General features: G+C 39.0%; 1 protein-coding gene across 1 annotated transcript in view; it reads right to left on the reverse strand.

The window, feature by feature from the left end:
• obscna (obscurin, cytoskeletal calmodulin and titin-interacting RhoGEF a) overlaps positions 1-27,228 on the reverse strand; it is a gene marked incomplete at both ends in the record, with an annotated part of 39,446 nt that extends 12,218 nt beyond the window's left edge. The window contains 52 exons of the mRNA XM_079468147.1: positions 6-164; positions 286-450; positions 555-662; positions 762-921; positions 1,115-1,288; positions 1,384-1,478; positions 1,555-1,755; positions 1,879-1,988; positions 2,686-2,777; positions 2,851-2,908; positions 3,006-4,931; positions 5,229-5,279; positions 5,580-5,630; positions 5,725-5,991; positions 6,088-6,354; positions 6,425-6,691; positions 6,788-7,057; positions 7,139-7,405; positions 7,514-7,744; positions 8,594-8,860; positions 9,063-9,260; positions 9,614-9,880; positions 9,956-10,222; positions 10,865-11,122; positions 11,288-11,566; positions 11,732-12,001; positions 12,483-12,749; positions 12,869-13,090; positions 13,256-13,522; positions 13,731-13,892; positions 13,977-14,243; positions 14,325-14,591; positions 15,160-15,426; positions 15,527-15,793; positions 15,901-16,167; positions 16,269-16,535; positions 16,626-16,892; positions 17,409-17,675; positions 17,806-18,069; positions 18,158-18,430; positions 19,737-20,003; positions 20,426-20,692; positions 20,773-21,042; positions 21,284-21,550; positions 22,292-22,555; positions 24,273-24,539; positions 24,624-24,893; positions 25,409-25,675; positions 25,761-25,865; positions 26,478-26,639; positions 26,845-27,111; positions 27,222-27,228. Of these exons, the coding sequence (XP_079324273.1) occupies positions 6-164; positions 286-450; positions 555-662; positions 762-921; positions 1,115-1,288; positions 1,384-1,478; positions 1,555-1,755; positions 1,879-1,988; positions 2,686-2,777; positions 2,851-2,908; positions 3,006-4,931; positions 5,229-5,279; positions 5,580-5,630; positions 5,725-5,991; positions 6,088-6,354; positions 6,425-6,691; positions 6,788-7,057; positions 7,139-7,405; positions 7,514-7,744; positions 8,594-8,860; positions 9,063-9,260; positions 9,614-9,880; positions 9,956-10,222; positions 10,865-11,122; positions 11,288-11,566; positions 11,732-12,001; positions 12,483-12,749; positions 12,869-13,090; positions 13,256-13,522; positions 13,731-13,892; positions 13,977-14,243; positions 14,325-14,591; positions 15,160-15,426; positions 15,527-15,793; positions 15,901-16,167; positions 16,269-16,535; positions 16,626-16,892; positions 17,409-17,675; positions 17,806-18,069; positions 18,158-18,430; positions 19,737-20,003; positions 20,426-20,692; positions 20,773-21,042; positions 21,284-21,550; positions 22,292-22,555; positions 24,273-24,539; positions 24,624-24,893; positions 25,409-25,675; positions 25,761-25,865; positions 26,478-26,639; positions 26,845-27,111; positions 27,222-27,228 (12,996 nt within the window). The remainder of the gene's footprint in view (positions 1-5; positions 165-285; positions 451-554; positions 663-761; positions 922-1,114; positions 1,289-1,383; positions 1,479-1,554; positions 1,756-1,878; positions 1,989-2,685; positions 2,778-2,850; positions 2,909-3,005; positions 4,932-5,228; positions 5,280-5,579; positions 5,631-5,724; positions 5,992-6,087; positions 6,355-6,424; positions 6,692-6,787; positions 7,058-7,138; positions 7,406-7,513; positions 7,745-8,593; positions 8,861-9,062; positions 9,261-9,613; positions 9,881-9,955; positions 10,223-10,864; positions 11,123-11,287; positions 11,567-11,731; positions 12,002-12,482; positions 12,750-12,868; positions 13,091-13,255; positions 13,523-13,730; positions 13,893-13,976; positions 14,244-14,324; positions 14,592-15,159; positions 15,427-15,526; positions 15,794-15,900; positions 16,168-16,268; positions 16,536-16,625; positions 16,893-17,408; positions 17,676-17,805; positions 18,070-18,157; positions 18,431-19,736; positions 20,004-20,425; positions 20,693-20,772; positions 21,043-21,283; positions 21,551-22,291; positions 22,556-24,272; positions 24,540-24,623; positions 24,894-25,408; positions 25,676-25,760; positions 25,866-26,477; positions 26,640-26,844; positions 27,112-27,221) is intronic.
• Between the last annotated feature and the right edge of the window lie 286 nt (positions 27,229-27,514).

Consider the following 27,514-nt stretch of genomic DNA (forward strand, 5'->3'; position numbering starts at 1 on the left):
TATACCTTCATTTTATTCTTGAATATGTAGGCCTCAGTGTATGTGCTAAGTTCTCTCCTTGGCTTACAGAAGACAATGCAGTCTTTAAAGAGGAAGACTTGGCGATGATGTCCTCTCTTAGAGCTTTTGACTCCGGGAAGCTCCTCCCATACTGTAAAATGGCCCTGAAAAAGAAATCACAGATCACAAATGGTCTATTCCTACCATATTAACTTATGGCATGTTGTAATGAAGAAGTCATAAGACTCAGACAAGGAGCTTTAGAGAAGTAATGATATGCAGTACCTGTCTAATGGGTTCTCCGAGCCCCTTGAGAGGTGCTGGGTAATTTTCAATCATGGACAGGTGATGCAAGTTCTCCGCACGCCAGGACAAGCTTGAAACCATGGCAAAGGCGTCTTCCAAAAGACAACAGCTCTGTCCATTTTTCGCTTTGTTTCTGATCAACTCCTACAGAAATTAGAGCGTAAAGGATAATTTGACATATTGAACAGGCTTACTATGACGGATCCTTTTAAATAAATATCTATATGAATGTCAATAACCGATCGCACCTTGAGTACAGTCTTGTATGTTTGAATTCTTTCAAGAGGTCTCTGCATATAGGTGTTAACACTGAGGACCTGGGTATCCAGATGTGCCAACTCTGTGTTTGAATATTGCTGTAACATAGTAAAAGAAAACCAATGATTTATTATGAGCTACTTTAAACCAATTGAAGAGTATTAACAAGTCATTTTCAACATATTAAGTTCTCTTGCCTTAAAGAAACACTGTGTGTTTTTGTCTGAGATGCAGGCCTCAGCCTGGGGCAGGCCTGTGATGTACTGGAGGTACATCTCAAAGTCTGTAGCATAACTCACAAAACAGTGGGCGACGTCATCATCTGTAAATGACATCTCCAGCTTGGGGAGAAAACAGCTGAGAGATGAAGACAGAGGTGGTCAAGTTTAACAATGTTTTGCATAGGGAGCAGATGAACAATACATCCACTCTGAATTTAAGGATAACAATGCTGAATCAAGCAAATGAAGAGTTCACAAGAACATTTTTATATGGGTGGAGTAAAGTTTTGCGTAAATAAATTAAAATACATTTATTAAATTGTATTTACCATTCATGGAAGCTTGCAATTTCCCGGATGTTGCGGAATATGTACTCTTTTTGACTGAGGATGGTAAGAGGAACTTCAGAGCTTGTCTCCAAGTACTCCAAATGATGTTCCACAAAGAAGTTCATCTCTCGCACAAAATCGCTCTCGCCGTTGAGAAGTCCTCTAATCAGCTGACTACAAAGTACAAGAAAAAAAAAGCAGAAGCAATTTATCTTCTAACTAAATTTGTGTGGAAAATTTTATTTGCATTAGACAAGGTCTTAATTTACCCTTGAGTCAAACTGTGCTCATCTTTTGTGCATATCTTCCTGCCTTTCTCAGAGGAATCTCTTGTGTCTTCTTCATGAACCAGTGAAAGGAGTTCCTTTAAGAAGACCAGTAGTGAATTAGTGAAATGATTTAACAACTACTTTGATGCATACACACATATATTCACTCACCTTTGTCTTCTTCTCCAGGTAAGCAGGAGATACCCAGCCCTGACGGGACGGTGTCATCTTAGTTGGCTTAGTACGTACGAGCCACCGCACAGGATGGGCAGAGTCCAGGACCTCCACAAACTGACCTTCCTTGAGTACAAACGGCTCCTTGTTTCCTCCCACAGGATGACAATCCGTTTTAGCCACATACACATCAAATGTCTGCAGGGTGACACACAATTATTTTAAGGATTATGATTCACTTCTCACTGGTTTGTTTGTTACAAACCTGCAAGAAAAGTTATATTTAAAAAAGTTTATAATTTAGGTAATGAAATACTGTACCTCTCCTCTCTCTTCATCTTCATCTGACTCAGAGAATGACTCTATATTAGAAGAGGACTTGTATGAATGGGTGCGATTAGGAGAAGGCGTTTGACTCTGCGGGCTGGAACCTGTGAGATGAAAGTGGGTAAAACTTCTGGTGGAGCGGTTGATTTAAGAAAAACAGATTTACAAGGATTCTTTACTGTAGATGTAAATGTAAAATGTATTTTGCCGACGTGTTGTCAAAGTCTGTTGAAATACATCACATCATGTTATGTGTACTTGTACGACATTTCTCATCTGATATGCACAGTAGGTATTTCTTCCACTTATCGTCTTTTTATCAAAACGTAGAGAGAAAGACAGCTTTAGCACGTGATCTTTAATATATTGGTAATATTATGCTAAATATCCATTCTCAAGAATCGCATACCTCTATGATGTAGTGGACAGAATGCTGTCAGTGTGTAAATTCGAAATTAAACGAATGACTTGAAATACGACAGAAACGCATTTTTTTTTACACGGAACCGAAAGATACACAACTATAAAGATACAGAAAAACCATTTAGTTGAGATCACTTTAAGAACGATAATTGATAAAACATTGAAAGCCAATCAAAATCAACTTGATTTTTTAGGGCTTGCACATTTCAAATGTGAAAATGCAGCTCGCAAGCTTAGAATAAACAACATCATTATACATTGGTGTGGATGCTAATATGGTTATCATTGTTAGTGTGAACGACGAAATGTGTATACTGCTCGTAATGTGTGTATCTTCGAGTTTTAAAACAAAAACCTAATTCTGAAAAGAATACTGACCTTTAACTTTCAGTTGACCCGGTGTCTTTGGTACTGGTACGACAGGACTCTGAGTAGTTGGAGCTGATTTGGACTTTTCTACCTCTTTTCCCCTATTTATTAAAACATGAGTCATACATATTTAAAATATAAATTCAATAAAATAATTTCCTCTGTTAAACTTACCAAGATAAATATTCTGTCTCAGCCTCAGGAGCCGTGTCATAATCCGAGTGACACGATACTAGAAGGTGACAGAATTTCAGGAAACAAGCACTGCTTTCTATTAATATTACTGCCATTTCTATTATATCTGATATTTTTAGCAGACAAAATCTTACCAGAGCTGACCGAAATGAGACTTCTCCTTTTCTCTTGGATTTTTCTGTAGGTGTCATCCACCGGCAGATCATAGGCGAGTCTCAATGTCTTCTCCTCTTGATTTATGGTCTGCTGAGCCTCTTTCCCAACGACAATTTTGGTACCTGGCTTCTGTGCGGTTTGAATGCTGTCAGGTGGCTTTTGCGCTTTACTCACTGTCACATTTCCATTATAACTAATCTTTCCAAACTTGTTTGCAACTATACACGTATAGATTCCGGCATCTTTAGGTGTCACTTTGGAAACTGTTAGAAGACAACGGCCATCCACATTATGACCGACTTTAATCTTTTTCCCCAGTTTGAGATCTACTCCATCTTTTAACCAGCTCACAACACTAATTTTATCATCAACAACACATTCAAGCAACGCAGTGCCACCAGGTTCAACAATTTGATTTTTGAAGACTTCCTTGAAGGTAGGACGCATGTCTTTTCTGGTTTTATAGCCTTTGAAAGCAGCTTGGATCTTAATGGCAGCTTCAAGCATCTCAGGCTCATCCTCAAACTCTTGTTCTACCTGAGAACTGGCCTGTTTGTTGGCCTCCACACTTTCAGCACCTTTTGTCATCTTCTGTGCCTTTATCTCCTGTGGCTGAGTTGTAGATCCTGCGTAATTTTTCAGTTCAACCTCCTTAATGTTTTTCTCATCAACGGGAATCTTAACGCCCTGTGGCTCTCTATCCGCTTCCCAGAAGGGCATTGTTTTAGCTTTCTCTACAGGAATTATTTGTTCTTTATGTTTCTGGCTGGCAGGGGCAATACTTGGTGCTTTTTCTTTACAGTATTTTGCAACTTTTACTTGATGTTCATCTATGTGTTGAACCGTATGTAATTCTGGAGCCGTTTCAGAACAGACCTTTTGTTTCTCATGTGTGACATTTTCATCCTTCTCTTTATTGTCATGGAAGTGAATTTCATCATCCTCTAAGGGCTTAGAATCGTGCTTTGTGGACACACTTTCTTTTATTGATTCTCTCTGTTCAGTTGATTGTAAAACCCCATGTTTATTCTTTTCGTCTAATGCACATGGTTGTCCTTCAAATGCATAATTTTGTCGAGTAGCTTTCTCTTTGGATGGAGGTGGAACAAGATCATTATTTTCTGATATCTTCAAAGTAATATCTGCAGTTTGCTTGAGTTTCATACCCTGGTTCGTTGCTTCTATGACCAAGGGTTGTCCTTTGGATTCAATAGCAGGTTTGGAGACCATGTCTTTGGGGAGAGATGGAGTTGAGACAACATTCTCTGGTGCCTTTGTGATCCCCACAGTTGGCTCCGTGACCACATCTGGTTTAACATTCAAACTAGGCTGTCTGATAACATTCTGGTTCTTTTCTTCTGAAACATTATGGGGGTCTGGATGTGAAAGATTCGGCTGTGTGGGTTTACTCCTTGAGCGGGGTGGAGGTTGAGGAAGATCACTGTGTAGTTCATCGCTTTTGTCTTCATTTGTATCTATGCTTGGAGTCTTTTTCTGAACCTGTCCTGAGATATCTGGATTGCACCAGGCCAGAGCAAATTCAGCTTCGTCTTTTTTTCTCGGTTCTTCTGTTTTGAAGGTTGCAGGTGAAGGAATTTCAGGTATTTCTTCTTTCTTGTGATCAATCTCATTTATAACCTGGGAAATATTGGGACCCACTTCTTTTTCTTTTTGTCTGAGCAATGATTTTCTCTTGGCCTCCTGTTTATCCGCTTTGTTTTCAAAGAGATCTTGAAATTTAACTTCTGATGGCTCGAGTGTACGGTTATCTGATGCTTCAACGACCACAGCCTGTTTGCTTGGTGCTAGACCATGTGGTTCTTCCGCAATATTAATCGGCTGAGCATATTTAGCTTTTGATCTTGGTGGGGCTTGAGGGATTTCTTTTGTTCTAGTTGGAGCTTCTGATGTCATAACAGGAAAATGAACACATGACCATTTCATACTTAATTATTGTAAAAATTGACTACAAACTATATACTTACCTTTTATAACAACAGAAGCTGTTGTCTCCATCCTACCAACACAACATTTATAGACACCACTATCCTGACATTTTAGATCATGGATTTGAAGGTGCATTTCTAACCCATTCTGTGTCATCTCATACTTGCTTCCAGACTTTAACAACATCGTTCCCTTCTTCCACTGCACAAAAACTCCAGGTTTTGAGAGCTCACAACTCAAGAAGGTGTTCTCACCTTCTTTTGCTTCAAGATCTTGAAGGTTCTTAGTAAAGAATAAGGGTTGCTCTGGGAATGGAGAAATGTTAGTTTTTATATTTATTCCATAAATAATTAAAAAAATCAGGAAGTGCTAGAAATAGGTAGGTATACCTTTTACCCTTATGGATCCAGTAGTCACCAGACTTCCAACACAACATTTGTAGACCCCACTGTCCAGTGTTGTCAGTTCATAGATTTGAAGCTGTAGTTGACAGTCATTTTGCTTTATCTCATACTTTTTACCAGGCTTCAAAAGCATCGCTCCTTTCTTCCATTGCACAGACGTTTCAGGTTTAGAGAGTTCACAACACAATACGGCTGTCTTACCCTCCTCGGCTTCTTGGTTTTGGAGCTCCTCAGAGAAAAACAAAGGCTGTTCTGTATGGGACAAACCAAAATATATTTAGTGTGCTTACAGTCTTTACTCATCCAAAAGACAAACTTAAAATTAGATTAATGAATATTCACTTACCTTTAACAAAAAGGGAAGCAGTTGTCACTAGGTTACCCACGCAGCAATTATACGTGCCAGAATCTTGACTTTTGAGGTCATGTATCTTGAGTTGTTGTATACAGCCATCTTGTTTAATCTTGTACTTGTTTCCTGTGTTTATCAACACTGTTCCTTTTTTCCACTGAACGGTGACTCCGGGTTTGGAAAGCTCACAGCTCAAGAAGGCCGTCTCACCTTCTTTTGATTCAAGTTTTTGAAGATTCTTGCAGAAAATTAAAGGTTGCTCTATACAAAGTGGGATACAGATTACCATTGAAAATGACTTTTTTTAGCAAAGCAGATTGTTTAGATAGGTATACAGACCAAAACAAAGCCTCATACCTTTCACCGTAACAGAGCTGGAAGTCACCAGGCTTCCAGCACTGCAATTGTAGACCCCATTGTCCTGTGTTGTCAGCTCGTGAATGTGAAGCTGTAGTTGACAGCCGTTTTGTTTTATTTCATACTTTTTACCAGGCTTCAGAATCCCTGTTCCTTTCTTCCACTGCACAGCCGTTACATGTTTAGAGAGCTTGCAACACAACACGGCTGTTTTACCCTCCTCTGCTTCTTGGTTTTGTAGCTCCTCAGAGAAGACCAATGGTTGCTCTGGAGTGGGAAAAAAATGTTTTAGATATTAAATAGATTCTCAAGTCAAAAATTTAAATTATTCACTTACCCTTGACGGCAAGAGAAGCGGTTGTCACAAGGTTTCCTGCACAACATTTATAAGAGCCACTATCTTGACTTTTCAGATCATGTATCTGGAGTTGTAGCAGAGAGCCATCCTGTTTCATCTCGTACTTGTTTCCTGGTTTTAACAGCATCGTCCCTTTCTTCCACAGTACTGTAATTCCAGATTTTGAGAGCTCGCAGGTCAGGATGGCTGTCTTGCCTTCTTCTGCTTCAAGGTTTTGTAGGTTCTTACAGTAGAATAAAGGTTGCTCTGGGCAAGGTGAATTAAATAATTAGTTTCACACATGTATTTATACACCTTTTATAGAATTGAAAGGGCTTGGAATAGGATAAAAAAGCCTCGTACCTTTCACTGTAACGGAGCCAGAAGTCACCACACTTCCAGCGCAACATTTGTAGACACCACTGTCTTGTGTTGTCAGGTCATAGATATGAAGCTGTAGTTGACAGCCATTTTGCTTTATCTCATACTTCTTCCCGGGCTTCAAAACTATCGTTCCTTTCTTCCACTGCACTTCCACTGTTTCTGGTTTAGAGAGCACACAAGACAACACGGCTGTCTTACCCTCCTCTGTGTCTTGGTTTTTGAGCTCTTTTGAGAAGAACAAAGGCTCCTCTGGAGAAGACAATAGACATATATCAGAGAAACCCAATCCAACCAAAACATAAAAATTATGTAATGAAATAATTTACTTACCTTTTACCAGAAGAGAAGCAGTTGTCACCAGGCTATCTGCGCAGCACTTATATGAGCCAGAATCTATACCTTTCAGGTCATGTATCTGAAGTTGTTGGAGACAGCCATCTTGTTTCATCTCGTACTTCTGTCCTGGAAACAGCAACTCTGTTCCTTTCTTCCACTGCACAGCAACTTCAGGTTTTGAGAGCTCGCAGCTAAAGAAGGCCATGTCGCCTTCTTCGGCTTCGAGACTTTGAATGTTCTTGCAGAAGAATAAAGGTTGCTCTGGCGGAATAAAAATGAAAAGTTGTTTCAAATATTAGTATTAAAAAATAATATTTTTTGATTTTGATTTACCTTTTACTACAAGAGAAGCAGTCGTCATCAAACTACCCGCATAACATTTATAGGAGCCAGTATCTTCGCTTTTCAGGTCACGAATAAGAAGTTGTAGTAGACAGCCCTTCTGTATCATCTCATACTTTCTTCCTTGTTTGAGAAGCACTGTTCCCTTCTTCCACTGAACAGCAGCTCCAGGTTTTGAGAGCTCGCATGTCAGAGTAACCGACTCACCTTCCTTTACCTCCTGGCTTTGAAGCTCCTCAATGAAGATAATGGATGGCTCTGGAAAAGACAAACGTCAATATGGTCGAACTCATGTACCAACCTAGATTTACACCTGGTTAAGTTTCTTAATAGATTTCTAAAAATATAAAGATGATGATTTAATCTAAACATACATACCCTTCACCTCAAGAGATGCTGTGCTCACCAATGTACCAGCACAACATTTGTAGGAGCCGCTGTCTTGACTGTTTGTATCACGTATTAGAAGTGATATTTTACAGCCATCTTGCTTCATCTCATGTTTGTTTCCTGGTCTAAGCAACAATGTTCCTTTCCTCCACAGCACGGCAATACCAGTTTTGGAGAGCTCACACCTCAGGATGACAGTTTCACCTTCTTCTACTTCTTGATTTTGAAGTTCCTCAGAGAAATAAAGAGGTTGTTCTGGACACAGCACATTAATATTTTGCATTTTGTTATTTAAACATTATAAAATATTTCAAATATTTTTTTAAACATCCTCATATTTTTAAAGCACACACTGCATTTTTAAATTATAAAAAACTGTGTTGTCAAAATGAACTATCTTTTTTTAAATAATGACTTTAATGACTAATAATAGTTTGTGATTTCGCTCAAGAGCAACAATATAATTTTTGGTGCAAACACACTAATTTCTTCTTTAAATAAAACAAAGGATTTTATTTTAAAATGTGAGTCAGTTAAACTGAAAAATAAAGAAAATGCAGCCAATACATTTCCAGAATAGATGGGAACTAAAAATATTACATACATTATATTTGGTCACAACCTAATTTTTAATATTTGTCATTTTATAGTTTTGATGACTTTGCCATGGCCCCAAAATATGACAAAATTAGTAAATAAAGAATAAGTAAATTGCACCTTTCACTTCCAAAGAAGCTGAGGTCACCAGAGCACCAACGCAGCACGTGTAGACACCGCAGTCCTGACCTGTGAGTTCATGGATCTGAAGCTGCAGTTCTCCACCATTCTGCTGTATTTCATATTTCCTTCCAGACTTCAGCAGCACTGCTCCTTTCTTCCACTGTACAGCTGATGCTGGTTTTGAAAGCTTGCAGCAAAAGACAGCGGTTTCCCCTTCTTCTGCTTCTTGATATTCAAGTTTCTTGCAGAAGTACAAAGGTTGCTCTGAAAAACAATATGGGACCACAAAATTATTTCTCTACAAATCATGATGAAATAAACCACAATAACCATTTTAAAGATATTCATTGTGCTCGTCATCCATGAATGTACGACACTTTATTTTCATGCGCCCCACCTTGGACTACAATGGATGCAGTGGTAACCAGGCTTCCACAGCAGCACTTGTATGTTCCACTATCTTGACTTGTCAGGTCGTGGATCTGAAGCTGTACTTTGCATCCATCTTGTTTCATCACATATTTGTTTCCTGGTCTCAGTCTTATCGCTCCCTTCTTCCACTGCACCTCAACTCCAGGTTTGGAGAGCTCACAGCTCAGGAAAGCTGTTTCACCTTCTTCTGCCTCCTGGTTATGGAGGTCCTCACAGAAGAAAAGTGGTTGCTCTGGAAAAAACATTTAATAAAATGTTGACTCATGCTCATGTACAGTAGTTCATATTTACATTTACATGTATGCATTTGGCAGACACTTTTATCCAAAGCGATTTACAATGCATTGTACTATATATTTGTTTCTGACTATGTACAATCCCCTGGGATTGAACCCATGACCATGGCGTTGCTAGCTAATAAGCCATTTGACTTTTTTTTAATATCAAAGTCATGAAGGTCATGGTTATCTGAAATGGCATGAATTATGAGAGAACTTTCACATTTGGGTGAGCTATTGCTATGCAATATTGCTTAAATGTTTACAATGCAAGTGGATCTACTCCTTTAATTAACATGCCACAAACCTTTCACTAAAACATTGGCACGTGTTTCCAGGCTTCCAACACAGCACCTGTAGATGCCACTGTCATCATTCGTGAGGTCATGGATCTGAAGCTGTAGCTCATTGCCCTCTTGCATCATCTTATACTTCCTCCCATGTCTCAGCACCATCGCCCCCTTCTTCCACTGTACTGCCACCCCAGGTTTAGAAAGCTCACAGTACAAAACTGCTGTTTCATCTTCCTCCGCTTCTTGATTTTGGAGTTCCTCACGAAAAAACAGAGGACGCTCTGCAGTATAAAGAGAATAAACTGTTAGTATAAATGTTCACAATGATCCATGAGTTCTGACTGTTTGACTCACACCTTTAACAGTGATGCTGGCCCTGGTCTCAATGCCATCAGCACAACACCGGTAGGCCCCGCTGTCCTTACTTGTGACATCATTGATCTGTAGCTGTAGCTCAGATCCATCCCGCTTCATCTCATATTTGATCCCCGGCTGAAGCAGAACTGCTCCTTTCTTCCACTCAACTGGCAATCCAGGTTGAGATAGCTCACATCTTAAGAACGCTGTCTCGCCCTCTTCCGCTTCTTGGTTGTGAAGCTCTCCGCGGAAAAACAAAGGTCGTTCTGTGATATAATAAACAGGTCTTTGAGGTATAGGTTCGGTTTTTAATAATTAACAATTTAAATATATAGTACAATACATTTTTATCAGTAATTTATCAATACACAAGTGCAACTGGTCAACCACAACAATTTGTTTTTAATTTAACCTTAAATTAAATGTATTCCTCTTAAACAACACTTGAATGTTGTATATATTTTTAAAAACAACAACCATATGATGGGGTAGGGGCATCACAATATACCCGTATTGACAAAAACCGACATCAATAACTGTGATTGATACTGATATTGTTTTAATATTCCTCAAATGATCATACAAATTTAGCATTTTGCACATGCATTTACATATGTCTGTGTACTGTGCATATCTACTTTGTATTTATAAACACATACACATACATGTATACATTTAGGAATTATCTGCCTGTATATATTTAAATATAATTTTAAGTATTTTTAAAAATGTTTATAAATGACTATATAATATATAAATGGATCCAATTAATCGTGATTAATCGTTTAACCACCCAAATATTTTTATTTCAACAGGTATCGCAGTAGTACTGTTATTGTGTAAATCTGATATTGTGACATCGCTAGATATGAATCATCTATTTTAGGTAGGGCGTATATATTTCTTACCTTTGACCGTTAGCGTAGCACTGTTCTGCATGTCTCCTGTGTCACACATGTACACCCCAGCATCCGCTTTTCTCACCTCATGAATCAGAAGATGATTGCGTTTTCCTTCTTTTAAAGGTTCATACTTTTCTCCAGGTAGCAGGGTCACATTATTCCGTTTCCAGGTGACAGGTGTGCGGGAGTCAGACGTTACACAGGTTAAAGTGGCAGAGTCGCCCTCGAAAACCGTCATGTCTTTGAGTTTTTCCTCTATAAACACTATGACAATAGAACATACATAGTTAATCGAAATACATTTTCGTGTGTTTTCATTACTTATCTTCAGTTAAATGTCTGCTGAGATACATTATTTATGTGGATTAAAGGAAATTTGCCCTGCATGGTATCGAAGATTTGAGATGTTTTAAGGATTCTCAAGCTCACCTTGTGGTTTGCTGTTCACCTTCAGACGAGCAGACGTCTGTTCATTTCCCACCACAAAGGACACAACCCCAGTCTCCTCAGGTGTGGTCATGGTGAGCACCAGGTGATGTTCTTGGCCACAGATACTCATCTGATTCATCTCGTTCTCCTGCAGCACGGTGGAACCGAGCCACCAAACCCCATTCAGGATGTTCTCGTGTGACAACTCACATACAAAATGAGCATTTTCGCCAGCAGTAACAATCAGGTCCTGAAGAACTTTCACAATCCGCACATGCTCTGAGGATAAGACCAATTACCAGGGGTTTTTAATAAGTGCATTTGGCAGACACTTGTTGACTTGCAGTGCATTCAAGCTGTAAATTGTATCATTATGTTTCCAGGGAATCAAACCCATAAACTCTATAAACATTGAAAGTACTTAAATTCAATCTAGATGCTTACCTATCACCTTAAGGGTTGCAGAGGTCTTTTTACCTCTGACGCTGCATGAATACACACCAGCATCCTCCACTCTCAGCTTCCTGATTTCAAGCTCCTGAGTGGAACCTTTATGATGCAGGGTATATCGGCAACCCTGCGTGATCTGTTTTGCATCTTTCCTCCAGGTGACTGGGGCATTTGAGCTAGAGAGCAAACAACTAAAGAGGACAGAATCTCCCTCTACTGCTTCTTGACATTCAAGTTCTCTCTCAAAGTACACAGAGGCAGCAGCTGTGAAGGGTTTGGAGAAAATAAATTTCAACAACATCAAATGGTTAAAGCGAAAAAAAAGAAATGGTGCAGGGATTGTTAAAGGTTTGTCTATGAAATGAAATGAAATTGTGTGCGTGTATGACCCTGTGATTCATGAAGGGTATCATACAAGGTTCTTAAAAGGATCATAAGGGTATCATACAGTATGTCGCACTGTGCAACTGTGATTTTGGGAATAGACACAGGTGTGTCATGAGTTGTAGTTAATTAGACTGCAAGGACAAAACTATTCAGTAGCAATCTTTACATGCAACAAAATATTCTGTTTGTAATCAAATCGATCCGAATGAAATTTTGACTGGATTGAATTCATTCGATGACAAAAATTGGTGCATGTGAACATATCGATCTGATCTTTTTTTGTTCAAAAGTGATTTACACTGCATTATTACTCTTTTAATAAGGTTGTCCCGAATGTTGAAAGTTGCATTGGACCTACCCCTAACATTAACTTCAGCCGTGGTCCTCTGATCTCCAATAATGCAGCTATATTCCCCAACATCCATCGGAAGGACGTTCTTGATGTGTAACTCTGCGACCAATCCATCCTGCTTGATCTGATATTTAGCCCCATTGCTGATCTCCTCATCTCCTTTCCACCATGTTACCGGCACTCCAGATTTGGACAGTTCACAATGCATGACAACAACACCTCCTTCTGGAGCTTCTTGGTTCTTCAGGTTTTGTTTGAATGTTACTGGCGTGGCTGAGGAGTAACACAGTACCACATTAGCTCATGGCGAGCCTAGTGAACAAAAACTCTCAAGACTTTATCCATACCAAAGATTTTGATTGTTGCTTTTGTTTTCTGCTCTCCACAGGTACAACTGTAGACTCCACTGTCTTCGGGCATGGCTTTAATGATGATCAGCTCCCTTGTAACATCATATTCCCTAATCTGATACTTACACCCGGACCTAAGAACCTCTTCTCCTTTTCTCCATTCAACGGGACAGCCGGCTTTTGAGAGCTCACAGTGCAACACGAGGATGTTTTCTTCCTCAAGTTCCTGGTTTTTCAACTTTACTTTAAAGGTGATGGGTGGAACTGGGAGCAGCAGAAAATGTCGGATTATTTTGTAATTAACGAAACCATGCAGACCCTCAAAGCACAGCAAAGCAAAAGCCTATATTAAAGCGTAATGCAACTTCATAAAAGTAAGCCAAGAAAGAATTTTGCCAAGTCGTCCCAGCAAAAGCCTGCATGCCTTACCCTTAACAGTTAGCTCAGCAGTCAACTCTGAATCCTTGGTTTTACACGAATAGTTCCCAGCATCACTTGGTTCCACATTATGTATGAGAAGTTTGACGATTCTTCCCTCTTGCTTCATTTCATACTTCTCATCGGGCTTGAGAATAACTCTTCCTTTCCTCCAGTCGACTTGAGCGTTGGGTTTAGAAAGCTCACAGGTAAACACAGCCTGACCACCTTCCTTTGTTACTTCGTTTTGGAGTTCTCGTTTAAAGGTCACAGGTAGAGCTGCAGTAAACCATGAGAATGTGTTCATGTTAACCTTCAGATCGAGCCATGACACAAAGGCTATGAAAAGATAAAGTAGAACAAGCTAAGGTATAGCGCATACCCTTGACTTTGACCTCAGCTGTTGTCTTTTCACATCCGGTGGTGCAGCTGTATAACCCAATATCTTCAGTATTCACATTCTTGATTAGCAATTCAGCAATTCTACCCTCTGCCCTCATCTGGTACCTCTCTCCCGGTATCAGCTCCTCTTTACCTTTCTGCCACCTAACCATAGCACCTGGTTTGGAAAGCTCACATCGCAACACAACAGTGTTACCCTCCACCACTTCCTGGTTTCTTAGGTTTTGTCTGAACGTGATTGGGAGAGCTAAGAAATGGTAAAAACATCAGGGTCACCTAAAGTGAAATCTGGAATAAACATCTGGGAATCATTTAACATTGATTTTCGTACCGTTGATTTTAACCGTAGCTTCAGATATCTGACTGGGGCATTTGCAAAAGTAGACCCCGCTGTCCTCAGGGACTGCTTTTCGAATGACAAGCTCCACTTTCGTTGCCAGTTGTCTTATCTGATACTTCTCTCCAGGGTTTAGGGGTTCATTAACCTTGAACCACCTCACATGTGCACCGGCCTTCGAGAGCTCGCAACGCAACGTCACATTGTTTCCTTCTTCCCCCTCTTGATTCTTAAGTTCTTGTTTAAACGTGATCGGGAGAGCTACACAAAGTAGATGGACAATGATGATTTCTATCTAACTAAAAGCTGAGCTTTTGAAAACCTGCTGTAAGTCAATCATACCATTAACTTTGATGGTGGCTTCTGTCATTTGATCTCCACACACACACTGATAAACTCCACTATCTTCCGCTTGTGCCTTCCTTATTAGCAACTCCGCTGTCGATTCTTTGTGCCTCAGCTGATATTTTTCTCCAGTCTTGAGCATTTCTCCTCCTTTCCACCATTCTACTTTAACACCAGCCTTGGAAAGTTCACAGAGCAAAGTGATGCTGGTTCCCTCCTGAGCATCCTGGTTCTTCAGAGTTTGTTTGAAAGTAGCAGGAAGTCCTTTAGAAAGCCATGAGGAGTTAAGCATTCATTTTTGACAAGTGTTTATGTTTAGTGTGAAGTGTGAAAGTGTTATTTTTGCCCATCACTCAAAATACTAAATGTACCGGTGGACCATTTCCTAAATATCTTTCTAAAAATGCTCTATTTGAATTAAATTAAAGAAGAATTCTATTGATCACACAAGTTCTCTACATCTAGTCCTTGCCGTAATGAGATGAAGAGTGTAGCTAAGTTAAAAGCTCCCCTTATTGTTTGACATCAACCAGAAAACCAAGGGTGTCCTGAAACCAAGACTTGCCTGATGTCAAATAGGGAGTATGAACTTCAACTAATGTCATGTGATGAAAATCCAACAGTGACTTCTATGGTATACTGTTTAACCTTAGCATGGCTTGTGATATATGTAACATGTCAGCATGTTATTGTGGCTGGGGAGGAAGTGGACATTTCAAATAAAATGGATGATTTGGATACGCTAGAAGAAATGTCAGATGACAATGAAATGTACATAAATGACATTACATCACAAAACTTCCCATGTCTGCGGCACTGGACCGTATCTTACCTTGAACCGTCAGCTCAGCTGTCGACTGCGAATCTTTGCTTTTGCAGGTGTAGCTTCCTGCATCAGCCTCCGCAAGGTTATTAATCACCAGTTTGGTTAATCGTCCCTCCAGCTTCATCTGATATTTGTCTCCAGGTTTCAGAATCACTCGACCTTTCCTCCATTCCACCGGGGCACCAGGTTTTGAAAGCTCACAGGTAAATGCTGCATTCTTCCCTTCCGTAGACAACTGGTTCTGAAGCTCTTGTTTGAAGGTAATCGGACGAGCTGCGAAGCCAATGACAACTATTTTATTGTACATGGAATGGATAAAAGCTTACACAAATCATCTGATAGTCAGGGTGGTTTAGAGAATTGTTAGTCTAACCTTTGATTTTCACTTCAGCTTTGGACTTCTTGTCTCCAGTAACACAGCTGTATATCCCAGCATCTTCAGGGAAAACGTTGGATAATTTCATCTCAGCCTTCTTTCCTTCCAGCCTCATCACGTACCGTGGACCTGGAAGTATCTGTTTATCTCCTCTCCACCATTCCACGGGTACCCCAGCTTTGGAGAGCTCACATCGTAAAGTAAGTGATTCCCCTTCTGAAGCTTCTTGGTTCTTGAGGTTTTGCTTAAATGTTGCAGGAACACCTAAGCAACCACAATTACAAACACAAACTCAACATCATTATTTGGTGATGTGAAATTTATGAGTACACAATGCTATCAAGGATGAATCTAAACTGCATAATACTAACCAACTATTTTAATCGTAGCTTTAGTCTTCTGCTGTCCGCAGACACATCGGTAGACTCCACTGTCTTCAGGTGTGGCCTCACGAATGATAAGCTCAACCGATGCGTCCCTTTCTTTCATCTGATATTTTTCTCCAGGCTGGAGCAGTTCATCTCCATTCCACCATTCTATGGGGACACCAGCTTTTGAAAGCTCACAATGCAGTGTTACTCTCTTACCTTCCTCTGCTACCACATTTTTGAGCTTCTCTTTGAAGGTGACAAGTTGAGCTGCAAAACAAAACAATAATAAACACATAAATGGTACACCGCTGATTTTGTTTAATGTACAGAATCAGAAATGTCCAACCTAGCAGATTCATTCAGCTTACCATTGACAGTGATGTTGGCAGATGTCTGGGCACCTCCACAGGTGCAGCTGTACAGTCCACCATCGTCTTGCGTCAAATGAAAGATTTTTAGCTCTAACACAGAGCCCCGCTGTCTGATTTGGTATTTCTCTCCAGACTTAAGCAAATTATTCCCTTTCCTCCATTCAACAGAGGTGGCCAGTTTTGATATCTCACAATGTAATATTATACTGTTTCCCTCCTCGGCCATTTGATTTCTTAACTTCTGTTTAAATGTGATGGGTTGAGCTGCAAAGATATAAACATATCAGTTCAATTTCAGACTTTCTTCTGAAAACCACACCATCAAGTCCAAAAGTCCAACAATTTCGCACTTACCTCGTATTGTCACGACGGCTTTGGTCTCCTGATCCTGACAAGCACAAGAGTAAGTCCCGCTGTCCTCCGGCACTGGATTTCTAATGATTAGCTCCAGTATGGTAACTATATGTCTCATTTGATATTTCTCTCCAGGCCAGAGGATTTCCTCCTCTTTCAACCACTCCACCGGGATCCCAGCTTTCGAAAGCTCACATCGTAAATGTACAATCTTACCCTCCTCCATCTCTTGGTTCTTTAGCTCTTTGAGAAACGAAATAGGAACCGCTGACAAAAAGAGAGTACATGTTAGTAAGGTTTTTTCAAATGCAGATCATGCAACAACAAGGTCATGTGTTTGAATTCAAGAAATTACCAGACGTGTACATTCTGTGCGCGTTCAAAGGCTACCCCGATGCAAGTTGGACCCATTTTAACCTGTCTACGTTATGTATATTTAACAATTGGTCTTTGAACGTTACTAAACAAATATAGGCTCCATATGACGTTGGCAGATCAGTTATTCCCAAACAGATAAATGTATCTTGCAGTCTCTCTAAAGTTAATGTGTACATTAAATGCGATTTTACATTTATGATTTATTGTTAAACTATGTCCCACTTTGTGTCATGACAGGATTATGAGCTGCGACCACACTTGTAGCGGGGCATCGGCACTAGTGTGTTTTTGTTTATTTTTACAAACGCTGTCCAGTGTGCGACCTCCTTAAGGGACAGGAATCTCCAGAAACTGATCATGAAAGATGAATGCTATTGATAATAACAATTAATTTGATATAATTACCATTGACTGTAACAGCAGCCATCGTTCTTTGGTCTCTGCAAATACATGTGTAATTCCCAGAGTCCTCTGGTATTAGATTGTGTATTGTGAGAGAGATGTAAGATTTCCTCTGCTTCACTTGATACTTCTCACTTGGCTTTAGTGTCTCTGCTCCTTTTCGCCAAACAAAATGGACACCGGGTATAGAGTACTCACACGTCAACGTGACGCTCTCTCCCTCCTTGACCTCTTGATTCTGAAGAGGTTTTATAAACTCAGCCGGGACAGCTGATGTGGAAAAACAATATAAACAAATCTCAGTTAAAAAAACACAAAATTAAGTACTTAGCTTTCAAGCACTGACTTCAAGAAATAAATGCTAATAAATTCTAAAATTCAATAAAAACATTTACTCTACTTTTAACAGTGACAGTTGCCTTAGTGCTGACAGATCTTGCGTCACACTCGTACATCCCGGCGTCACTATCTGTCACATCATGAATGGTAAGCCTGGTCTCGATTCCAGACCGAGTCACTGCGTATTTTGAAGAATTCCAGATTAAACAGCTGTCCTTGTACCATACAATGTGGCACGGCTTTGAGGTCTTGCACAATAGCACAACACTTCCTCCTTCAATCCCTTCTGTGTCCTCCAATGCTTTAGTTATTGTGGGGCGTCTCTCTGCAATTCAAACAAGGTTTGAACAGTTATCTAGTTGGAGGTTATTTTAATATGCATCTTGTAAATGTCAATGATTTTGTATATTTACCTCTGACTAACAGTGATGCATATGATCTTTTGTCCCCAGCCGCAAAAGAGATGGTGCCGGTGTCTTTGCGTGCAAGCTGCTTGAAGGTGAGAATGTGGTAGCCACCGTGTATCATCTTGATCTCATTGAGATCATTAGTGTAGAGCAAAGTCTCATCTAGGTACCACTTAACATCAGTGTAGTCGCTCGGGCAGATACGACACTTGAAAACGATGGTATCACCTTCTAGACACTCTTTATCTTCCAGTTCATCAAGAATGATCACTTTTTGCCCTGAGGACCACATTGATACATAAGATGAATCAAAACTGGCTAATAAATAGCACTTCTCATATTGATTTTTAAAGTGACTGATAAACCAAAAAAATTCATAATTTACTCAAACCTGTATGACTTTCTTCTTTAGAATAAAATAGAGGATATTTTGAAGAATGTTGGTAATTAGAGATGCACCGATATATCGGGCAAGTGTAACAAAAAACCCCCCACCATTTTATAGTATTTATAGTACAATTCTGTGGAGCTAATTATTGTGGTAATATTTAATTTCATGTAGCATCAATGTTTTAGTGTATATTAAGCTCAAGTAAATATTACTTTTAGTGTATATTAAGCTCAAGTAAATATAGTAGTTATATTGCTAATGAACAAAAACTGTACACATTTTCACATATTTTAAAATGTATTTTCCAGTTGTTATTGTACATAAATATCTGTAGCACTAGGAAGGTGGGATGAGGCGGTCATGGGTGACTATGTCTGGAACCTGGCTTGTGAGGAGAGTGTTAGTCATAAAAGACAAAAAAGATCAAATGTACACTTCTGAAGTTTTGGTCGACTCATTTTTAGAAACTGTTACGTTAAACTGTTGTTTTGAACTCAGTGTTATGCCAGTACATTGTTTTTTCTGCATACGAGTAATAATACCAAAATGTATAAATGTGTAAAAAAAACAATTTCTGGTTACAGTCAATGGAAAAAAAATTATGTGATTTTCGTATTCAGCATTTTAAACTTCATAAAGAAACAGTAAAAATTAAAGAGAATTTTTTTGTTTTCATTGTGTAATCGGTATCGGTCGATTAAAGCAATTTTTAACACTAACGGCCAATAGTTAAAACAGCCGATTAATCTAGCCGATATATCTGGTCAAAAAAGAAAATTTTCCTATGTAATGAATCTGTGCTCTGTATATAGAAAATTTTAAGAAACATCACCAGTTTAGTGTTCAATATTAATAGTCATTATATGAATGAACAACATTCAGAAATAGATATCGTCAGTTATTACTCTGCATAATTGGCATCTTTTTGATAACCAAACAACAGTGGCCCTCATTGACTTCCATTGTATGGACAAAAACCAGACAATTCTCAAAATATCCCCTTTTGTGCTCCAAGGAAGAACAATGTAAATCCAATATACATCATACAATGATGAGAGTGAATAAATAATGACAGAATTTTTATTTTGGGGGATACATTAATAATATAATCAAATTAATAAACCACAACAACCATTGTCATTATACACATTTCTTTTATATTATTACAGCAAACACAGGTAAATTTGGCTCTACCTTGAATTGTGAGTAAAGCTCTGCTCTGCATTGTCCCAACATCACAGGTATAGACAGCACTGTCACTCTTCTCCAGATTATAAATGGTGAGAGAGAGAAAAACATCTTTCCTTTTTATAAGGTACTTTTGTCCAGAGCCGAGCACCATCAGGCCTTTAAACCAGGTGACGGTTTTGGAGGGCTTCCTGGTTTCACACTCCATGGTCACCATGCCTTTTTCCTCTGCACGTACATCCTTCAGCTCCTTTGCGAATGCGTGTTGCACATCTAAATAGAAAAACAGAAAAGACTAAGATAAATGACAAACATCAGTGAAATCAAATCTGTTTGTGATGCTTATCAATGCCAGAGCACTTTTTCTTATATTCAAGTATCTAATAACTTTTTCTTTGTATTTTATTATTATTATTATTATTATTTTACTACAACAATGTCATCATTCGTTGATTTGTGTCTTATGCTCTGTCTAATTTGTAAAATGTTAAAATCCTAATAAAAAAAAGTATCTAATAACTAGAATGACCAGGATTGTAGAGGTTCAAAATGTAGTGCTTCAAATCTTAAACACATAATGTATCCTTTGGGAAACTTTTTTACATTGATCATTTACCAACATACAGTACATATAAATGCAGCTGCATGAAAGCCATAACAAATACTGAAAATCCTGTTTTATAAAAAGCATTTACCTCTGACATCTAATCTCGCTCTTGTAGCAATCCCATCAGCCTCACAGCAGTACTCTCCTGAGTCCATTATGGCTGCATTTCGGACGATCAGCTTCACCAGATAATCCTTTTGGTTAATTTCGTATTTTGGGCTAGTTCGAATCAATCGCCCATTTTTCAACCATTTAACCGTCGCGTCCGGTTTGGTGATCTCACAGCTTAGCTCCGCGTCTTCACCAGGTGTTGCTTTAACATTCAGCATATCTCTAAACACCCTCACAGGCTTCTCTGAGAACAGATGAGACAGGGAGACACGTTATACATGCTGTAAACTGTAGTTAGCAATATTTAGAAAAAACGCCTCTCACCTTTGACAAACAGCATAGTTCTGCAACTGAGATCTTTGATGACGAAGACCACCTCCCCAGCATCCGATATTATCACTTCCTGTATGCTCATTGTATATTTACGGCCATTGCTTGTGACTGTGATTCGTCCATTAGTCACAATCGGTTGGCCATGCATGAACCAATATGCTTCATCAATAACATCATGGGACAGGATACATTCAAAACGGCAGTTTTCTCCTTCCAGAGCAGTTGTCGTCCTTATCCGCTTAACAATGCTAACATGAAGATCTAGAAGAAAATACTTCAGTTCAAATTACTGTAAATTCTAGTGAAAGCATTGAAGTACATTTACTCTACTTCTTAATGTTTGATTAAGTTCATACAATGACAGTAAACAATGAATAAGGCTACAGTATCAGTCACTTCAATAAGAGAAAAAAAGTCATTAGTATTTGTTTAACACACCATGAGAATAAATGATGACAGAATTCAAATTTTTGGGTGACCCCTATGAGAATATAAAACCTACCACGAACTATGACTTTAGCTTTGGTTTGACTGGATCCAATATCACAGGTGTACTCCCCTCCGTCATCCTTTCTCAGCTTGAGGACGATAAGAGTCAATGACTTGCCCGCATGGAGAATCTCATACTTCTCACTGGCATTTATAACTTCACCATCTTTCCTCCAGATGGGTGATACAGACTGCTTGGAGACCTCACACTGCAGATTAATTTCACCACGCTCCTCACCTGTTACATCTTCTAAAGATCTAAGGAACACTGCGGGCCTCTCTACGGGACACACACAGCAAACTATATGATTTATAAAGTTGGGCACATAAATGTAAAATCTTGGAATGCAGCATCATCACCGTCCACCAAAATTTCACATCAGCTTTGGGTATACAGTAGTTCTGTCCTTTAAAGCATGGAACTCAAACAAATAAGTATACGTAACATTCTCTTTTACGGGTTAATAAAAGTATCAATGCTTATGTAAAGTTCAAGTATATTCAAGTATGTGACCAGTACTACGTATATAGAAGTATAATGTCAATGCACTAGCAGTACACTTGTAAGTATTCAATTTTAGTTAGTTTAGATAGTTTACTAGTTTAATACTTAAAGTTAAATCCCCTTTAAAGTTTTATTTGATGCACCCTGCGAAACTACTAGTTTAATAGTTTTTATGCTGCATATATACTTGCATATTTTCTTTGCGTGAACTTAACACTTAGTTTAAGCTATTCCGCCCCAAAAACTTGTTACTATATATAAGTATAGCCTACTGTACTTCGGATACTAGTTTTATTATGTTTGTATTATACCGTTGATCAAAAGACTAACTACAATAAAAAACATTTAATATAATTAAAATTTGTACTGACAGAAAAAGTTTATTTCTCAGAAGTACAGAATAAATAGACTGAAAGTATGTTTTTATTTTTATATGTTTAGATGTAAATAAACACTGACATAAACTTTTCAAAACTTTGTAAACTATTTTGTAAGGGTAAGCACTGAAAACCTCACCTTTGACCCTGAGAAATGCAGTCTCGCTGACATCAAAGGCTTTGAACGTTAAACGGCTCTCTTGAGGGGCGAGTCGTTTTAGAATCAGACTGTAAACCTTTCCAGAATTCTGGATCTTGTTGACGTAATTGGTGTGTAGCACTCTGTCATTGAGAAGCCATTGGACACTGGGAGACTCGTGATTTAGTTCACAAGTGAACACTGCAGTTCCATCCTCCTCAACTTCGGCTTGTTCCAGGTGTCTTATGATTTTCAACCTTTTAACTGAAGAAAAACTACCGTTATTTCTATTGGCTGTCTATAATAAGGTGCTATTTGTTAACAATTAGACAATGCATTAGCTAACGTAAACTAACAATAAACAATACTTCTACAGAATTTATTAATATTAATTCATGCTAATTTCAGCATTTACTAATACACTTTTATTTGACATTAGTTAATGCATCCTAAACTGAAATGAATAACTGTATGGCCTTATTAACATTAACAAGGATTAATATGTTAGCTTATGTTAGATATGCTTATGTTAGCTAATGATTCTAATGTTAACTAATAGTACCTTATTGTAAAGTGTTACCGACATTTACTATGCAACAATAATTTAATTGAATTTAAGATTTCATAAAATTATTAAAATTGACTCCCAAAATTGTGGTTCCTCAGATTCCACATACTGTGGGCAGAAACCCCTAAAGACATTTTCAGTTCTCTGAGAACCTTTCATTTTAACACTTGTGTGGTGAAGTGAGTGACTCATTGCCACGTCACCCTCATTATGTATATAGCCAATGGGGTACCGCCCGTCACGTATATAGACTCGGTGTTCATGCCTCCTGGGATGGGTCATTGTTGAAAGCTCGCCCCTTGTCTTCATCCCAATAGACCGTGGAGTGTGACACTCGGCCATCGAGGCTGTTCGTTGTTTTCGTGGTGAAATCCACACATCCACATTTGTGGTGTGCCTTCGGGGCTTCCATCGGTGTGGCGTCTCTTACTACCCGTGTCGGAGTGCCAGCTGCTTGTGGAATCACTAACAGATCCATCGGATGACTTCTGTGTGCTTCTGATTACGTGTGTGTGTGTGTCGTGCCGATATTCAATCAGGCCAGGTTGAACCGCCATATTTACAACTTGCTGTCAGTAACCCTTGCTTTTCGAGCAAGGTCTGCTGCTTGGGGGGGAACCAGAATTTACTTGGAATCTCGTCTGTTGCTCAGGCGATCTGTTCTAGGCTCTAGTGGGCCTTAAAGGGTTTTCTTTGTTTCTATTATTTCCTGTTTCTTTTTACGTGTCCGTTTTTTGTATGGATTTGGCTAGTTCTGTCACCAAGCCATCGGCTGCATGGATTGATCGCAGCCAAATGGTTTTGTCATTTATATAATTTTGTGACTGATTGCGTGTTTTGTGCTGTGACCGCATCGTCTTGAAGGTGTATTTTTTTGTTATACATTTTTATTGTCTGTCTTTGTTTAAGTGGATTGTTTATCTTTATTTCTTTTATTTTTGTATTCTATAGGAGCTGGGTCTTCCCGGAAGTGGGCTGGTGGTGATAGCTGCACGGCCTTCACTTTAACACTAAGGGTTATTAGTGCTGTTATTTCTGATCACTATTTGTAGTGGAGTGTGACTTTCGAACTGTGGTGTTTCTGCCGTATGCAGCTACAGCTAGCCTGCTTTCGGGGCCTCAGCCCCTGCAGTGATTTACCTATTTTTGTCTCTGTTTACGGATCGAGACAATTTGTTGTAAGTTATTATTTGGGTAGTTGTTATCTTTAATAAAAAGTGTTTTGTTTAATTGTGAACTCACGCCTCCTGCCTCTCTTGAGCAAACGGACTTGCGTCCCGTTTATTAGATTATTTCCCCGGTAACTTGGGGTGGCGTAGTCACTACTAGTCGAGCTGCGTTTTGCTACACTTGCATTCAAATTGTACACTTACAGCTGACAAAAAAGAAGGGAAGAATAAAACGAAACCTTACCTTCCACATTGATTCTTCCTCTTGTCTCTGAACCCCCAGCCACACAACGATACTCTCCTGAATCCGTTGCTTTCACACCCATGATGGTCATCTCAACCCGGTTCTTCTCCCGCTTCATTGTGTACTTGTTTGAACCAAACAAGAGGGTTCTACCCTTAAACCAGCGTACCACTCTTGGAGATGGACAGAATTCACAGCCGAGTGTAACTTGCCCATTCTCTTTCACCTCCACGTCTGAAATGGGCTGTGTAACCAACAAGGGCCGCTCTGTAAGAAAGGTGTAAACATGTTCATCACGGATCTGTGTTTCACAAGCCAACATATGACAAAAACACACACAGTTTTCATTACCTGTCACTGTGAGTTGAGCTTCTGACTTGCTCTTTCCAGCGATGAAGTGCACAATGCCACACATACTACTGTTGGTTTTAGTGAAAATTAGTTTATTCGAGGTTCCTTCCCTCTCAATTCTGATTTCCGGACAGGGACTTAGTAGCCTCCCATTCAGGGTCCATTTTGGTGCCCTCACTAATTGAATACTGGTTTCCACTTTAAAACGCGCCTCTTTAGGTTCCATGACCTCCACAGAACGAAGTCCTTTCAAAATGCTGATGGCTTGCTCTATTAGATTGAGCAAAATAAAGTAATCATGCAAGCTGCAATATTCTAATAACTTAAATTTACTATAAACAAACGCATTTAGATTAAAGGGATTAACCCCAAAATAAAAATTCTGTTATGAATAACTGTTCTTATTGTTCCAAACCAATCTCTTTGTTTGGTTGAATGCTTGTAACCGACACATTGACTACCATGGTAAAAAATAAAATGGTCGTCAAAAGTGCCCCAGAAGCATGTGCTCTCCTACAGTCTTCAAAATACCATCTTTTGTGTTCAACAGAACAAAATAAAATTATAAAGTAATTTTTCCGACCATGATAGTCAACGGGTCCAAGAACTGTTTGGTTACAAGCATTCTTTCAAATATCTTTCTCTGTGTTCATCAGAAAAAATAAATGTATACAGATTCGGAACAACTCGAAGACGAGTAAATGATGAAATCATTTTTATTTGGGGGTGAACTATCCCTTAAAATGTTTCCCTGCATTAACATGATTTATTCATGGGTGTCTTACCCTCTACGAACAGCTGACAAGATGTGCTCTCATCCACAGCCTCACAGATAAAAGTGTCTTCATCTGATGATCCCACATCCTCTATGATAAGCTGTCTGTACAGACCATCATTGACAGTTTGGTACTTTCTATTCTGGACAATTTCAAGATTTCGTTTGTACCATTTGACCATAGCGTTGGCACGTGAGACCTGACACTCCAGCAAGGCACGGTGTTTGTACATGGCAATCTTCACCCTCAGAGGCCTCACAAACTGAACTGGAAGTTCTGCAATGATTGTCTTTGTTAAATTTAAGTAGAACTGAACTAAATGAAGATAATGTCACAGTTATATGTTATTTGTAAATGTTACCTTTAACTTGTAGGGTTGCTGTTGAGGAGATCCTCTCTGCAGTGAATGTGATCTCACCAGCATCTTCTGGCTTCACTGATTTAAATGTGAGAGAGTGCATTTTACCTGCGTTTGTGAGATAAACAAAAAGCATGTATGATAAAACCTGCTAAACAGATAAGGAAAATTTAACAATAAATGTTTAGAATGTCTGTTTGTGGAGACAATTCCATCAAATCATGATGTGTGTTCTTCTTCATGCGGCGTTGCGCAGGCCGATCAACTTCTAGGGATATTTCAACCAAAAATTACAATTCTGTCATCATTTACTCACTTTCAAGTTCTGTATTCATTTCTTTGTTCTGATGAAATTGATCAGATTTTGCCCTCCATTTACTACCACAAAAGTGTCCTAGAACTGTTTGCTGTCCTACATTCTTCAAAATGTCTTCTTTTGTGTTCCACAGAACAAAAAATATGATAAAGTAATTTTTCCTACTATGGGAGTCAATGGGGGGCAAGATCTGTTTGGTTATAAGCATTCTTCCAAATATCTTTCTTTGTGTTCATTAGATCAAATAAATGTATACAGGTTTGGAACAACTCGAAGGTAAGTAAATGATGACAGAATTTGGTCAGCTTTACCAGCTAAGCATCCATATATATTATGAAAATAAGTAACAACAATATAGTCAGTCAACAGAATGTGTTATCCCCACCTAAATCTCTTACACATACCCTCACATTTGATGTTAATGTTGTCTCCAGCTCTCAGCCGGCTGTCATCTTTGTACCACTTTCCATCCACATCCTCCCAGTTGACTTCACAGACAAACGTCACACTCTCCTTCTCGGTCACACTGGCATTTTCAAGATACTTCACAATCTTTATATCTCTGGCTGTGGGAAAAGAAGAGACACTTTAAAACAAGCAAGAAAGTGTGTATTGATGCACAAAAGCACCATACAACTTGTTTGGTAAATTCCAACACACATTATCCATTCTAAATGGGAAAATGTAGACTGACACGAAGTAGATTTACAAAATATATAAGACCCAGCCATTACACCACCCAGAACTGATCTTCAATCCCATTGGTTGTACCTTTGACCGTGAGCAAAGCCGAGGTTTCGATTCCTTCAGCTTTGAAACTGATGAGGCCGGTGTCAGCGGTGGTGACCCTTGTCAACATGAGAGTGTGTGTTTTGCCCCGAGTTGCAATTCGACACACAGGCTTTGACTTAAATGGGACGCCATCTTTGGTCCACTGACCCTGGATGTATGCATGACTCAGGACCACTTCAAATGTACATGCTTCTTTCTCACACAGTGCCACGTCCTCTATGCCCTTGACCAATTGAATTCTGTTCACTAAGAATGAGAAGAATTGCTTTGTTTCAATTATGGCAATCTAATCAGTCATAGAATAATATTGATTAGAGGTAAATAATTCAGTATATAACATGAGAAAGGATTCTTACATGCCATGTTTAGGGTGCTGTACACTCACAATCCTTTAGGAATGGTCAGCAGCTGCGGCCAAACTCTTCAAAGAGCGACAGAAAATAGTGATGAAGAATATTGATGAAAAGTGAGTAATACAAAAACATGTACATTATTTTTTTATGTATGCCTAAGTGTTAATTAAGTACATAATAATGCATCCAATTTAGTGCTTAAAAGACAGGCTATTGAAACTTCTGCTCTAATAAAGACTTTGAAATATTCTGTAGTTGATCCTGAAGAAACTTGGAAAATGACATGAACAAGTATT

Source organism: Barbatula barbatula (assembly GCF_947034865.1).
Source record: "Barbatula barbatula genome assembly, chromosome: 11".
Taxonomy (NCBI): domain Eukaryota; kingdom Metazoa; phylum Chordata; class Actinopteri; order Cypriniformes; family Nemacheilidae; genus Barbatula; species Barbatula barbatula.